We start from the raw sequence: 16,596 nt of genomic DNA, 5'->3' as shown, positions 1-16,596 counted from the left end.
TATCTCCACTCCAGTAGGTGGTGCTGCGCCGAAACACTGTATGATGCCTCAGGTCATGCTTGTGATGACACGTACCAAGTTTGATCTGAATATGATAAAGCATTGCAGAGATACAGCTTCAAGAGTAATTTTTGCATCATGCCTCAAATTCATTGCTCTGGTATACAAAAAGGGTTTGACGAATCGACTTGAAATCCATAACTTTTTGTCGGCATGGTCTGAAGATGATATGGTTCGATTTTGGTGAAAATCAGAGCAACGGTCTAGGAGGAGTTCGAAAAAGTAGGTTTTTAAGGAAAAACAATATGGCGGACAGGAAGTTCAGCTGACTATGGCAAATTTGATATCTATGTTCTCAGCATGACCCTAGGAATCTACAGAGACCAGTTTCATTACAATCGGTTAATATAGACAAAACTTATTAGCATTTTTGTAAATTTTGTTATAACTTTTGACCACAAGGTGGCGCAGTGCCGAAACTTCTCAGGCTCCTTCAGGGCATTGTCCTGATGACCCATGCCAAATTGATGAATTTTGGTCAAACCCATCAGAAGTTATAAGCAAAAATAACAATTTTTCATATCTCCACTCCAGTAGGTGGCGCTGCGCCGAAACAATGTATGATGCCTCAGGTCATGCTTGTGAAGACACATACCAAGTTTGGTCTGAATATGTCAAAGCATTGTAGAGATACAGCTTCAAGAGTAATTTTTGCATCATGCCTCAAATTCTTTGCTCCGGTATACGAAAACGGTTTGACTTATCGACTTGAAATCCTTAACTTTTTGTCGGCATGGTCTGAAGATGATACGGTTCAATTTTGGTGAAAATCGGAGCAACGGTCTAGGAGGAGTTCGAAAAAGTAGGTTTTTAAAGAAAAACAATACAGCGGACAGGAAGTTCAGCTGACTATGGCAAATTTGATATCTATGTTCTCAGCATGACCCACGGAATCTACTGAGACCAGTTTCATTACAATCGGTTAATATAGACACAAGTTATTAGCATTTTTGTAAATTTCATTATAACTTTTGACCACAAGGTGGCGCTGGTCCGAAACTTCTTAGACTCCTTCAGGGCATTGTGCTGATGACCCATACCAAGTTTTGTAAAGATACGCCAATGCGTTCGTAAAATACAGCATTTTAGCACAAAATTCAAAATGGCCGACAGCCAAAATGTCTGATATGGGAAAATTGGGTATCATTCGACTCTACATGATGCCCCGAATCCAACGAGTCTACATTTTTGATTTTTGGACAAACCCATCAGAAGTTATAAGCAAAAATATAAATTTTTCATATCTCCGCACCACTAGGTGGCACTGCGCCGAAACACTGCATGATGCCTCAGGTCATGCATGTGATGACGTGTACCAAGTTTGGTCTGAATACGATAAAGCGTTGCGGAGATACAGCCTTATGTCTATTTTCGCAAGCACTACGTACAATTCGTTTGCGTGTTTTTCGAAAACGGTTTGAGGAATCAACTTGAATTCCATAACTTTTTGTCGGCATGGTCTGTAGATGATCTGGTTCAATTTTCGTGAAAATTGGAGTAACGGCCTAGGAGGAGTTCGAAAAAGTAAATTTAAAAAAAAAAAAGAATTTTGTTTCTAGCCCTTATGGTTCAAAAGTTATTAACATAAACATAAGTGCAACTTTGGACAGCTGGTGGCGCTAGAGGGATTGAGTTAGAGACTCCAAATTTGCTGTGGACAAAGGTCAGACTGTCCTCTAACTGTGTGCCAAATTTCACAACTTTCCCGCAAGCGGTTCTACGAGTAGCTGACGCCTGTGAGATATTTGGCACGCTAAATATCTGGACCTGTCGGCGATTCAAAATCTTGCTGTATGAAAAGTGTTCTGACTGAAAACTACATCGGCAATGACTGACAGCCAATGAGAGAGCAAGATACAGAGCAGCGGGGAGTTATAGACCACAATATCAGCAAGCATAGCTTTGTACACAAACATTACAATTCTATCAAACAGAAACAAAGCACAAACATTTTCTTGATCATCTGCAACAGCAGCACATTGAAAAGTTATGTATTTACCTCCAACTCTCGATGCAGAACACACAATCCACAGTCTCCCCAACCCTTTCCTCCTCCATATTCTTCTTTTCTTTTTCTTGTTTTCGCTGCAAATCAGCGCACAGGCAATTCGTATTGCAAGCTTCTTGCGGGCTACCATTTTTAATAATAAACCCAGTCTCACGTGAGAACTCTTGCACGCACGATATCACGTTGTTTTCTTGTCATATCTCCCGTGTGTTTGGTTGTGAAACATAGTTTGCGTGCCAGACAGAGTTGTCTGCAATTCTTCCTATTGTAAAGTCATGCAGTGTGAAAACTTCTGTCTCCGATCCATCGTGCAGTTTGAACACAGCAGCGACTGAATGCTGGCCAAGATAGTCATGCAGTGTGAAAAGAACAATGACCCGACTACTTTGAAAATTATGCAGTCTGAAAAAAATAATCCAGCCTTAATGTGAATGTCTGTGCTTGCTGATGTTGTATAATCCTCACTCTTCTCTTCATGTGTTTTTTGACCTCCCTAGCTGTTGTTTATGCACCAATCTTATGCACCAAAAGCATGCTTTAATTTAATTTTAATATGTGTGGTATAAGATAAAAAATAAAATGAAAAAAATTTATAAATAGAGCCAAATCTCAGAACCTGCCAAGATTAATGTCAGTCTCAGGTAATAATAAGGTAAATGTCTAGATTTTTCTGCTCACTTATGCAAGTTTTATTTTAAACAGAAACTTTTATAATCATGTGAAATTTTACTGAAACAGGGGTTTTTAATAAATTTAAATCATGTCAATAAATAATGAATTTAAAAATTTGGTAACACTTTATAATAACTGCACACTGTGAAGCATTAGTTAAGTATTAGTAAATAGTCAATTCATCATTTATAAAGCATTGATAGACATTAGTAAGCAGTTTATAAATACAGCTATAAATGCTTTGTTCTTGATTTATAAGCATATCTTTAACCTGTTAACCAGCAGTGGCACGCCGACGCACCAAAGCTTCTTTGTTTAAATTAGCTCAAATTTACTGTTAGATTTAATGTAATTACCTTGACAAACTATACATCATTAAAAAGATCTAAGACTCGAGCTTCAATTTTTAATCTTTATTTTACTCTCAACATCGTATAGTGACCGTTATTTGTTAATATGCGTCGGGAGTTATGAATATGAGAAACGGAGTCGTTACCTTTTCATTGAAATATGAGCGTCAGCTTCAGCCATTGAGAAAAAAACTCTGTACGATCATCATGAAAAAAACTCCACAAAATAACATCCCTCGGGGCTTTTAGCTTAAAAGCATGCACATTTGGAGAAATATTGATGGACTGTCATACGTTTATGTCAATTTGCTATACAGAGGATTAATATTTATTACATTTTTACCCAAAACACGCTGTTGTCATTATATGAGCGCTGAATACACTGACTACTGTGTGTTCAAACCATACCAGTAGCCGGAGGGCGCTCTGTGCACCTTTAGTTCACAAATAACACATCATGAACAAGAGGCAGTCATGTGACATACACGGAACTAACAGAGGCTACCAGACATCGCTATAATCATTGATATAAACATACAGAACGTCACTTTTGAAAGTAATAAATACACGATTGTGACGATATGTGGTTTATCTGTGTTCTTCACGCCATGTCAGGTATTCATAATAGTAGATTATATTTATAATGCAATGCTAATCGAGATAGCTTTTCTCATTGTGCAGAATAGCCTAAAATGATATATTTTCTGTCTGATTTTTGATCCAAAGCCACATCACATCAAAGAAGGTTATTTAAAACAATCGACTAGTAAGTTTGGAGAAAAAACATGGTTTTAATCTTATAAATTGTCGTGTTTTGATGGTGTGCTAAGCTAACATGCTAACAAGCCCAGAGATGCACCTGTTCTGAGCTATAATGTAAATAAATAATTTGTAATCGTAAAGCTCACTTTTTTTCTCTCTTTTTTCCAAGAAGGGCATTAGATACAGTTTGAAAGAAGGTGAAGTGAGAAGTTTGGTGAATGAAATGAGGGATTAAATCATCTTGAATAGAACATCAGTAATTATAATAGAGACAAAAGAAAAGAATAAGAGCCATAAACTGGCTGGAGAGGTGTGAATGTGTTCAGGGGAGACTGAAACTGAATGGGGCTGTTAGCACCACAAACACAATATAGACAATACCCTTGAATAGATGACAATAAACATCAGTTAACATTTTAGAGTCCTTTCTAAATAAAGTCTCATGACATGGTCTTGAAAAACATGTAATAAAACTCAGAGTTTTAAACCTATCATCTTCAGATTTGAAATAGAACATGGTCAGACATGTGGCTTTAGCTGCAGTGCATTTCTAGATTGCCACAAGGCCAACTTCACTTTTATTTTCATAAATATATTTCATAAAAATAAATTTCTAATAACTTTTCAAAATTTCAAAGCTATTTTTAACTATTTTCCTCATTGTGACAATAATTAATTATGAGTTTACCATAAACTGCAAAGTGTCTGCTTTCAAATGAGACCTTACTTATGCTTTTAGTGCAAAGGGTTCATTAACTGTATCTGTTTTAGTTTGGGTATGCCTTTTTTTGGGATTTTCCAAAAGCGGGGGTGCTGGCTAACACGTTAATGTGTTTAATAATTGTATTTTCGTACTTTATTAATGATCAATTTTTCATTTCTCATCAATGTCTTGACTTCATGCTGACCAAGTTTGGTGGTGATCGGAATAATCTCCTAGGAGGAGTATATCAAATTCCAGAGCATGCGTTTTTCAAACAACCCGTAATAACATAAGTAATGACTTCCTGTTGAGGTGGCGTTTAACTTAGAGTACGAAAGTTGTTTGGCCCGATGAGGTCTATATGTGTACTGAGTTTTATACTTGTATGTGTAAGCGTGTTTGATATATAGACCATGTTTTCGGACCCCATTCAAGGGGGCGCTGTCGAGCCCCCCTGCCACGCCCGGGTACCAGCTTCTGCCCGGCCCTGCTGGCCGCAGATTCCAATGTGTGTACAAATTTTCAAGAGTTTTCGAGCATGGTAAGGGCCCCAAAAATGCCCGAATAGTCGGAAAAAAAAAAAAAATAATAATCCTAAAGAAAACAATAGGGCCTTCAGCCCCTTGGGCTTTGGCCCTAATAATAATAATCCTAAAGAAAACAATAGGGCCTTCAGCCCCTTACAGGGCTTTGGCCCTAATAATCCTAAAGAAAACAATAGGGCCTTCAGCCCCTTACAGGGCTTTGGCCCTAATAATCCTAAAGAAAACAATAGGGCCTTCAGCCCCTTACAGGGCTTTGGCCCTAATAATAATCCTAAAGAAAACAATAGGGCCTTCAGCCCCTTGGGCTTTGGCCCTAATAATCCTAAAGAAAACAATAGGGCCTTCAGCCCCTTACAGGGCTTTGGCCCTAAATATAGCTGCATGCAGCGATGGCGGGCCCAAGCCCGGTTGCATCGCCAACCCGGTGGCTTCAGGGCAACTGTACACAGCGGGCAATAGGCATTTAAAGGGGGTAAACACAAAAGGATGTTATAAAATGTATTTGAATACACCACATTTACTGCAGCAGCTGGTGCCCATTTGATCACAAACCACAACAACCACATCCATAAGATTTTGATTAATTTAGATGAATTTCATGTCATAGAATGTCATAAGTCAATTTCAAATGAGTGCAGAATATCATTCTAATCTGCCATGTCTATGTTTTTCTCAGACAACCTCCATAAAAATTCCAGAGCAAATTATATACTGTTATTTGCTCAAACTCCACAGTGCTCTGAGAAATCTAATCCAGTCTAATGCGAATGTGTGTGATTGCTGATGTTGTATAATCCTAACACTTCTCTTCATGTGTTTTTAAACCTCCCTGAACTATCGTTTGTGCACCAATCTTATGCACCAAAAAGCATGCTTTCATTTAATTTCAATATGTATGGTGTAAGATGAAAAAAATAAATAATAAATTAATTAATAGAGCCAAATCACAGAACCTGCAAAGACGATTTTAATATCAGTCTCAGGTAGTAGTAAGGTACATGTCTAGATTTTTCTGCTCACTTATGCAAGTTTATTTTAAACAGCCACTTTTATAAAATCAAGTGAAATGTACTTAAATAGTGATTTTTAATAAATGTGAATTATAAATAATTAATAATTAACATGCGTTGTACATAATGTTTGCAAACACAGCACATGACTTTCTATAACACCCATATCGAGAAAACACACACTCTCCTTTGTAAAAACAAAACAAAACAAAGATTTAAGTCTTGTATGTTGTAACTCAAATGACATTTGAAAAGTAGTCCTATCCAAATAGAGATATAATGTCATGGTTCAGTTTCAAATGAGTGTGAAGTTATCATTTGGAGTTCAATATTTCTATAAGTTCATCAAAAAATGGGTAAACACACACGCATAAACACACAGGTTTGTACTTCTGTCTTGGTGAGGACATTGCATAGACTTCCATTGATTTTAAATTGGGTCAATGATATTTTCTATCACCTAACCCAATCCCTACTCCTAAACCAACCTATCACAGAAACATGTAACCATCACTAGATTTAAATAAAAACATATTTTGGCTGATTTATAAGCCTTTTAAAATAGTGAGGACCAGTCAAATGTCCTCACTAGTGGGTTGTGAAAGTATTCCACAAAATAAGTGAGGACATTTGGTCCTCACAAGTATAGTCAAAACAAGTACAGAGAGAGAAACAGACAGAGACCCTCTCACACACACACTCTCTCACACACACACAAGAGTCAGACTGAGGGAGTGAGAAGGGAGTGAGGGGCGAGGGGGAGGTTGGAGGGGGGGTACCACAGAGAGGGAGAGAGAGGGTGAAAAAATTCACATTCAAACCAAAATTTCGGACTTCCTGTTGGTCTGAGCTAATGACTTTAAATTAGAAAGTTGTCCAGCTTAATGAGATCAATGTGTGTACCGAGTTTGGTGACTGTAGGTTAAACTAACCCCCACTTTTTTCAAAAGGTGTCGCTATAGAGGCCCTCCTTACTGCCCGTTTTTGAGGCTTTGCCCATGTCTACTGGATGACAATCCTGACATATCAGTCGAGTTTCATGCAATTTGAAGCATGCTAAGTGTCTCAAACCCATCCAAAAACAAATATTGAAGTTTGATCTGTTGCTATGGCAACAGTGTTTGAAAAATATTAAAAATCTTTTTACAGGTCTTCATTTGTTATGTCTTCTCATTATTCTAATGAAGTTTGAAGCAAATTCGTTAAAAATTAGAGGGTGATCTTAAAGCATTTTGAAAATAACACACTTCCTGCTGCCAGTTGATGGCGCTATAACTTTAACTCACAATAGTCACATCTATGTGATCGGCTTCCTACAACGAACACAGAGCTGAAGTTTCGTAAACATCAATCAATGTATGCAGAGGTTATAACACATTTCCTGTTTACCTTTTCTCGCCATTAATTTGTTGCCTCGCACGGCCAAACGTTTGGTATCAAAAATCGCTCGGACCCTAATAATCCTAGTGGCTTGGGCCCTAATAATAATAAAATAAACGAAAACAATAGGGCCTTCAGCCTTTGGCTTTGGCCCTAATAATAATAATAATAATAATCCTAAAGAAAACAAAAGGGCCTTCAGCCCTTTACAGGGCTTTGGCCCTAATAATCCTAAAGAAACAATAGGGCCATCAGCCTTTGGCTTTGGCCCTAATAAATAATCCTAAAGAAAACAATAATAATAATAATAATAATAATAATAATAATAATAATAATAATAATCCTTAGGGGATCAAGAGGGCCCTTCGCCATTACATTGGCTTGGGCCCTAAATATCAAAAATCCTGTCACAGGTCTACATCTGCTGTGTATTGACATTACACTGATGAAGTTTGAAGCAAATCAGGTAAAAATAAGAGTGAACTCAATGCATTTTGAAAGTGACAGTTTTGAAAGTTCTTGCTGCCAGTTGGTGGCGCTATTACTTTGACTCACAATAGTCACATCCATGTGATCAGACTTCTATAACGAACACACTGCTGTAGATTCATAAACATCATTCAATGTATGCAGACATTATAACACATTTCCTGTTTCCCTTTTCTCACCATAAATTCGTTGTCTCGCCATGGCCAAACCGTTCGAGATATCAAAAATCCGCTAGCAATTTTTAATCATCAATGTTTTGACTTCATGCTGACCGAGTTTGGTGGTGATCAGATTAATCGCCTAGGAGGAGTATATCAAATTCCAGAGCATGCATTTTTCAAACAACCCGTAATAGCCGACTTCCTGTTGAGATGACGTAACTCTTAGAGCATGAAAGTTGTTAGGCCCAATGAGGTCTATATGTGTACCAAGTTTCATACTAATACATGCAAGTGTGTTTAATATATGGACCAAGTTTTCAGACTTTGTTCAAGGGGGCGCTGTCAAGCCCCCCTGCCAACGCCCGGGTACCAGCTTCTGCCCGGCCCTGATGGCCGCAGATTCCAATGTGTGTGCCAATTTTCAAGAGTTTTTGAGCATGTTAAGGCCCCCAAAAAGCCCCGGAAGATGAAAAAAAAAAAAAAAATCCTTAGGGAATCAAAAGGGCCCTTCGCCATTACATTGGCTTGGGCCCTAATAAACGGAGGAAATCCAATAGGGTCCTCGCACTTTGGTGCTCGGGCCCTAATATTAATAATCCTTAGGTGATCAAGACGGCCCTTCGCCATTTCATTGGCTTGTGCCCTAATAATAATCCTAAAGAAACAATAGGGCCTTCAGCCTTTGGCTTTGGCCCTAATAATAATAATCCACATTCATCCACATTCTGGAAAAGTATTTTGAATTTTGAATTGGAAAATGTATAGGAACCCTACAAGTAAATGCACACAGTTGATAAAGAAAACGTGTGTAACGCTGGACTGCTTCTGACTAAAGATTTTTCTAGTAAACTATTAGTTGTTCATTTAAGCCATTAGTCGACTAATGGCACGTTTATATTAATTTAATTACTTAAATACATACTGAGAGGAATACTAAAGCATAATGAGCATTTAAAGTGCCCCTATTATGCCTTTTTTAAGGTTCCTAATAATGTCTTGGGAGTCTCCTACAACAGGTTTACATGCATGCAAGGTCAAAAAACACTTTCATTTTTTCATAATATACATTTAATTTCACCTCAGTTCACCAAACATTGGTAAATGATTAGTTTGAAGCAGTTCAATGAATCAGTCTCTCTAAACCCCTTCTTTCCATGAGCCAACACTGCTCTGATTGGTTTACTGCGCACATCACGCGCCCATTGCCATAACTGAATGACAGCTATCAATTCGCAAGACATTGTATACAATGTATGGGCAGAAAAGATAGCATTGATTTTACTGTATCAATTGAAGCCCGAGTCCGACGATGAAATGTCTGAAGTAGTCAATCAACCAGAAACTGATTCGCAATCACGACTGGTAAGTGTCTCCATAGTTACTTTTTTTTTAAGGCGTGATATCAGCATCACTGTTATACTTTATGTAGGCGCACCTATGGGAACTGTATCAGAATGCCAAGCAAAGCTGAAAACTTCTAAAATAGATGTGTACAGACTTTTTCGTCATAACTATTAACCCTCTTGAGTCTGAGGCTGATTTGGGGCCCTGGAGAAGTTTTGACATGCCCTGACATTTGTGCTTTTTTCTGTTGTTCATAAACATATTAATGGAAAAAGTGTCATTACACTGTATTCAGCACAAACTAGGCTATCGTAATATGCGAGAAACATGTATGTACATGTTTGTATTTTTGAAGGAATAACGTTTATACGTGGTTATTGAAAAAACAAAAAACTTAAGTCACTGAAATAAGGCCAAAAAAAAAAATTAAATCTGTGTTCACAAGACTTCTGGGTATTGGAGATTGTAGACTAGAGTTTTTCTTCAAAATTATGTAAAAATTATCCTGTCTACTCGTACAGAGAGATTTAAATTTTGTAAGACACTTTTTGTCAAGAAACACAGTATGCGTGGAGGCGTGAATCATCATGAATAATCCTGTAATTCACACCTGAGAAGACAAAAGAATCGCATAATGAGCTGTAATGACCTGCATAATAATGAGGCCCTTCAGTCAGGTAGGCTGTGAAAAAAAAAACCCTCTGTGATCATGTCTAAAGCTCATTATGGTGTATATCAAACATACAGAAAAAACAGCAATACTGCGAAATATTATTACAATTTAAAATAATGGTATTTTATTATATACTTTAAAATATAATGTATTTCTGTGATGCAAAGTGTTGGATTGATGGATTCTCATATGTTTATGTAAATTTTCTATACAGAGGAGTAATATTTATTCAATATTTATTGTCATTACTATGAGCGTTGGATACTGTGTTTTCAATTCATACTTGCAGCCGGAGGGCGCTCTGTGCACCTTTAGTCCACAAATGCCTCCTAAAGAAGAACAGGCCATGTGACAATCCAGGAACTAACAGAGGCTTCCAGAGATCGTTAACTATGGCTATGCAAAACACTTTTGAAGACAATAAATACACGAATATTAAATATTGCCTCAGAATTTGCATCTGAATAGCGCTCACTCCGTGGGCGTGGCCGCATTAGTGGATAATGAGCTGAATCACAGACTTCTGACATGGCTCTTTTTTCATACAGATTACATAAACAGAGAATATTTGTTTTCGATTTGACTTACACAATTTAAAACCTGACATTTCAACATTTTTTTTAGACATAATTCTCATTTTTTTGTCATTAGCATTGACTAAGTTGCATTTCATTTTCTGAGAACTATCAGATTGGACTTCCTTCAGAGAGAGACGAGAGATCACGCATCATGTTAGTTTTCTTTATTTTGCAAAAAGCACAACATTTTGTTTTTACTCTGAGTATACACAAATAAAAGAAGATACTCAACAGATTAAAATGATGTATAACTCTTAATTGTATGTGCAACATTGACAGAGTATTTTGAGTCTCTTTCACACTGGTAAGAAAAAAAACCGAGGTGGTATCACCGGAGATACCTCAGACTCCAGAGTGTTAACAAAGAAAAATGGCTATATCATTGTTTGACATTACAATGGGTGTTTACTGTTTACAGAGAGAATACTTGAACTACTTAGCATGGACTAGCATTTTAACATCCTATTACAATACAGATAGAGCTCCACTCTACTGTAATAAAAACGCAGAGGAAAAAAAAAACATTATTTGTATGTTGTAAAGTCGCATGTTAGCTGAGCACAAACGTGAATAGCTGATAATGCATTAGACTTTGTAAACAAAAGTCTTGCTTCATCCTTGATCATTACTCCAAGTAATAAGACAGACAAGCTGCATTAATCGACACATTTTTAGACAATATTGGACCTACATCTGAATAGCAGAACGACAGAAACGTGAGTTAGCCGGTTAGCAGGAGACAGACTGGTGTACGTTACACAACATAACATACAAAACTATGAATTTTGAATGATTGCTAGAAAATATAAACATCAATTATTAATCCTACTTACAGGTTGAGATTCAGAGGAGCCAGCTGGTCCAAATAAACTGGTCATTGATCCATATTTTTTTCGACCAAGCGTTTTGTGAATCCTGCATTAAACTCCCCGAGGTTTGAGAAGCAGTCGTCAGTAAAATGACGAGAACACAACAAAAGATTGTACTGCTGTGGTATTGTTGAAAAAATTAGCTTGCCATAAACCACTGGCAAAAGTAATGATTATGAATGTGTCGGGGGGAAAATATAACAAGGAGACATTTTAATTATTTACATACATCTCCGCAGTATAATGAACGTGCCTTTAGAGAGAAAATGCACCTTTAATGTGGGTTACATAGCAGAGAATATTTCATTTCATATTGGTTTGTTTAAATTAGACATTTCAAACTTTCTATTCGGTTGTTAAGTCTGACCTCACGCGGCAGCGCTTCCGAGTCAAACGCCCTATCTTATACCACAAGAAAACAACAAACGGTGCTAATATACACACACGATGCTACCAAATATATTATAATCATAACCTTTATCTCCATACCAAAATCCCAGATGGCCAGACAGTGATTCATCTTTTATAAATCGCTAAAATATTAATATCTGTAATGCTGTGACCATGGAGACTGTTGTGTAGACTGTAAGTATTTTAAATGTTTAACTTTAAAATGTTAAATGTTTATTATGAATAAATAGTGCTCATAAACGACATCGAGATGGCATTCTCAAGTGAAACGCGTCGAGGCTTGGACCCGGAAATGGCGTACCTTACGTCACGACTTAACAAGCGGATAGATTTATTTCTCATGTCTGTAAGGCAATTAACCTATACACTGATTTTCGATTTAATTTTTGTGACGCGCTCCAGTTCAGAGAGACCGAGACACCAGAAAGCGCGTCCTGTTTGTTTTCTTTATTTTACAAAGGCACAACGTTTTGTTGTTATTGTGAGTTTATCTGTATAACCATAAATGGAGTATTTTAAGTTGTTTCCACTTTTAGCAGAAAAAAATTTTAATGATCGCGCTGACGCCACCATGTCTTGCAGTAAGCATGCTATACTCTAGCTTCCACACTCCGTACAGATACTTGGACATGCATGGATAATAATAGCGCACATTTATCTAGGTTAATGTTAGAGCAAGCTACTATATATTTGAGGCTACTACATATTTGAGGTTGATGGATGATAGGCGAACATTTGGATTTCCTGCCCAACATACTGTAATTACCACAAGGACCTATTTTTAATCTCTATAATAAAAATGTATAATTCAGATTTTGATCTCCATATCCATTTACATATATTATATATATCTTCCAAGGGGTTTTTTTCCCTCCTAGGACTTTTTTCCCAGTGTTAGCACGCTGGGTTTTTCTCCTAGGGGGTTTTTTCCACCCCTGGGAGTCAGCCGACATTGGCTTAATGTAGCACCATCTTGTATATGTTACATATTACCACGCTTGTTTGTACAGCTCATTTTTAACCACTTCCCTTTTTTCTGTGCTTCTAATATGTAAAGCTGCTTTGAAACAATTACCAATTGTAAAAGCGCTATATAAATAAATTTGACTTGACTTGACTTGACCTGTCATTAACGATCTGTCCCTCGCGGTCTGCGTGACTTACCACAAGCGACTAACCAACTGAAATTTTGGTTTAAGCCTCTTCTGTTCAACTAACAATTATTCGACTATTAGGGGGCAGCTCTAGTATAACAGTATATTGGATCTGTGCATTAGCTATTAAAGTGACAGCAGCCTAATATACCTTAATCAAACATCAAATGACAGGAAAATCACTCACTGATCTTGACTCAATAACTTAAGTAGCTTTAATAAGGATTAACCTATATTTAACGTGTATAGTAAGACTATGGAGTTATTTTACATTTGATTATTATTTTTTTTTTTTTGTAGGCTATTACTTATTTGAATACCACTGTTTGTACATCTTCCTGAAAAACTTAAAACACTGTTTATTTCATTTGTATTTTCACTCTGTTGTATTTGTCTGTTTTGTTTGTAATTACTTTATTTGTTCTTACTGTATTGCTGTTTACTTGTTTTATGTAATTGTTTTAAGGAACTTTTTCTTACATTAGTTAACCTAGTATTAGTTTTTGCTAAAGTATCAATAATTGTGAAATTTCACTATTTAAAATTACACATATTGTAAAATATTGATATGATTTTTGCCATAATCAAGCAGCCCTAATTGGTGCATCCCAACTTTAAATGCTTTATTCTTAATTCTGCTGTGATCATCATCTTTTACAGAAACGCTCCAAGCAGAGGAAAATGCAGCAGAAGGCTTTACGTAAGCGCCAGCTGAAGGAGCAGAGACAGGCTCGCAAAGAGAGATTGAGTGGTCTCTTCCTGAATGAGGAGGTCCTTTCACTTAAAGTCACAGAGGAGGAAGACCGTTGTGATGATGTTGATGTATTGATGTGACGAGAATGAATTATTCAGTGTTCCTTCTAAGCCTCTTCCATGCAGCATTAATTACTCTGTTCTAGACATCTCTCGGCAATCAGGGGCCTGATGTATAAATGTTGTGTATGCGCAAAAAAGGCATTGAAATGTGTGTACGCAATTTTCCATGCACATATCAGGATTTATAAAAATAAACTTAGTGTAAATATGTGCGCACCGTCCGCACACTCTAGACCTTGCGTACGCACTCTTTTACTGGAGTGAGCAAAGTAATGAAGTAAATAGAATGATTTTAAACTCTGTTTTCATTTTGCTACACATTTAGATTAAATATTCCACTCTCATTAATGGAGTTGAAGGCACAGTATGTAAGTTTCGCTGCTAGAGGTCATTTTTTTCAAAACAATAATAAAGGCGTGAAATCATGGTAGTTCATGGTAGTCGTATTCACTTCCACAGCCAATGGAAAGCAATCCAACAAGACTCGGCAGAAATCATGCTCATGGGTGAGCTAATGTATTAAAGTTAAAATTAACTTTATTGTGGTCTGAAGCGGGGCGGGGCCAAGAGCCTGGGACAGTTTACGTTGCTGTTTTTATAATGCTTATATGCCGCAGTCAGCCGCTGCTGCTCCTTATGTTTTCTTGTTTATTTTACAATTAAAGTTATGTTTAGCATCCGCCTCCTTCTCTGAACTTTGTTACAGTTACATTTGATCACTTAAATTCACTTTATTTTATTTCATTCTAATAAAACAGCTGCAAGTGCTGAACTACTCAAACAGGTCACTTTATCTGACAAATTATAATTGTAAGTTAAAGCAGCACTGTTTTACTTGGTCAAAACAATCATACTAAAATACTTTGTGTTTGTTTAAAGTCGTTTCAACATTACTTTGTGCGTTAGGCTTGGTTGCTGGTATGAGATACTTGTTGCACACTTTAATAAGCTAGATCGATATGAGAATATATTAATAAAAACTGGATGACTTGTGTTGGTAAATGGCATGCAATTAATTTTAAAATATATTGCATGGTGGAGAAAATGCTGTATTACTGTTACTACAAATAAAGCTCTTTCTGATTAAGCTATGTTAGTCACATGATAAAATAGTGCTGTCTCTGAGGCATGGTACAAACATGTTACGGTAAATCAAGAAAGATTCAAATAAAGCCCTATTTGGACAGTAAGTGTTTCTCATAGGGATGTACGGTATTTTCAACATTTACAGGGGCTGGTCAGTGATTTTATTGCTGTCCGAATCCAGAATGTCAGTGTTTTTCTCCCACCATCCACATAAAAATCCCCGGCCAAATTACCTACTGTTTTTCGACAAATGCCAAGGTCATGTGATAATTTAATTGCATCCGAATCCACATCTCTCTAGTTTACAAGAGGAGATTAATACAAAATTCACTGTACGATAACTGTTGTGCTTCACTGTAATTTGCATGCATTTTAAATATGTACATTTTTATTACTGAAATGCTGGGAAGTATTTACAAGAACTATTTCATCACCGTTTCACCTTAGCAAAAGGAGAAAGAGGAAAAAAAACACATAAACATTTGAAATGTGACGTTACAGCAATACAATTTTGTATTTTCAAAATGTATTATATACAAATACATTAAAATATAAACCAAGCAGCTTTGTTTACCTGATGTAAATAAGGGGCTTTGTTAACTTATTTCTGCTAATTTTCATATTTTTAAAATAACATCCATCGTTTTGAGATAAAACACAAGACAGAAAACCATTTCAACTATAGTGTGTCTATCTTCCTATTTTTAAACAGGAGATATAAATAATCACACGATAAATAGGATATTTTCCTATTAAGTTAAATATGAATTTATTTGTAGTATTCCAAGCTTATGATATTTTATTTACTGCAGACAATCACGCGGTCACGTGAGCAGCATGGTCCTGGGTTCGTAGGATCACTAAACTTGCTCCTCCACCATGAATAAATCGCCATCTGAATAAATGAGTTGTATCACTGAGGTGCCATGCAGATTTATTTTTACAGACACCCATGTGAGAAGACTAACCGTCCTAATAGGGCTTAAGGGTGTACTCACACACGGCACGGTTGCCTTGAACTGAGCCCGAAATTTTCGCATGCGTTTTTTCATATTCGTGATCCTAAAAATTCGTCACGCACAGAGACCTTGCACACTGAGTCCGATGCGTATTAATGAATCCGTTGCGAAAAAAATTGCAAAACTATACAAAATTAAGTCTTCAAGCAGTGAGCACGATTTAGTTGTCCTCTCTCTTCTTAAAAAGAGAAAAAGAAAGAGGAAATATTGGGTCCATCCAATCCCGAGATGGAGAGAAAGAGTTCACCTCATCTCATCTCACCTCATTACTTCAGGATGTCAGTGGCTCAGTTTGATGCTTTGCTACTGGCACAATCTGACTTTATATTCTATCTCTTTGTATTCCGCATGTTGTTTTTCATACAGTGCTACTGCTTTGTGCTGTAGACGACGTGGATCAACTTGTCAGATGGCATTCTGGATTTTGGTGTTTGTGTACGGTGGCTCTGAATTGTCAAAACGTCTCTCAAAATGTGTGCCACGGATGCGAAAAACGCAGAAAATTG

At 36.9% G+C, this 16,596-nt stretch overlaps 1 protein-coding gene across 1 annotated transcript in view; it reads left to right on the top strand.

Moving 5' to 3' along the window:
• The window catches only part of LOC125246355 (protein FAM199X), a 38,388-nt gene extending 22,865 nt beyond the window's left edge, over window positions 1-15,523 (top strand). Inside the window, exon 2 of the mRNA XM_048157329.1 lies at window positions 13,830-15,523. Coding sequence (XP_048013286.1) covers window positions 13,830-14,003 — 174 coding nt within the window. The 3' untranslated portion in view covers window positions 14,004-15,523. The remainder of the gene's footprint in view (window positions 1-13,829) is intronic.
• Window positions 15,524-16,596: the final 1,073 nt, after the last annotated feature.

Source organism: Megalobrama amblycephala, linkage group LG14, assembly GCF_018812025.1.
Source record: "Megalobrama amblycephala isolate DHTTF-2021 linkage group LG14, ASM1881202v1, whole genome shotgun sequence".
Classification (NCBI taxonomy): domain Eukaryota; kingdom Metazoa; phylum Chordata; class Actinopteri; order Cypriniformes; family Xenocyprididae; genus Megalobrama; species Megalobrama amblycephala.
This window is presented reverse-complemented; position numbering and strand designations above follow the sequence as displayed.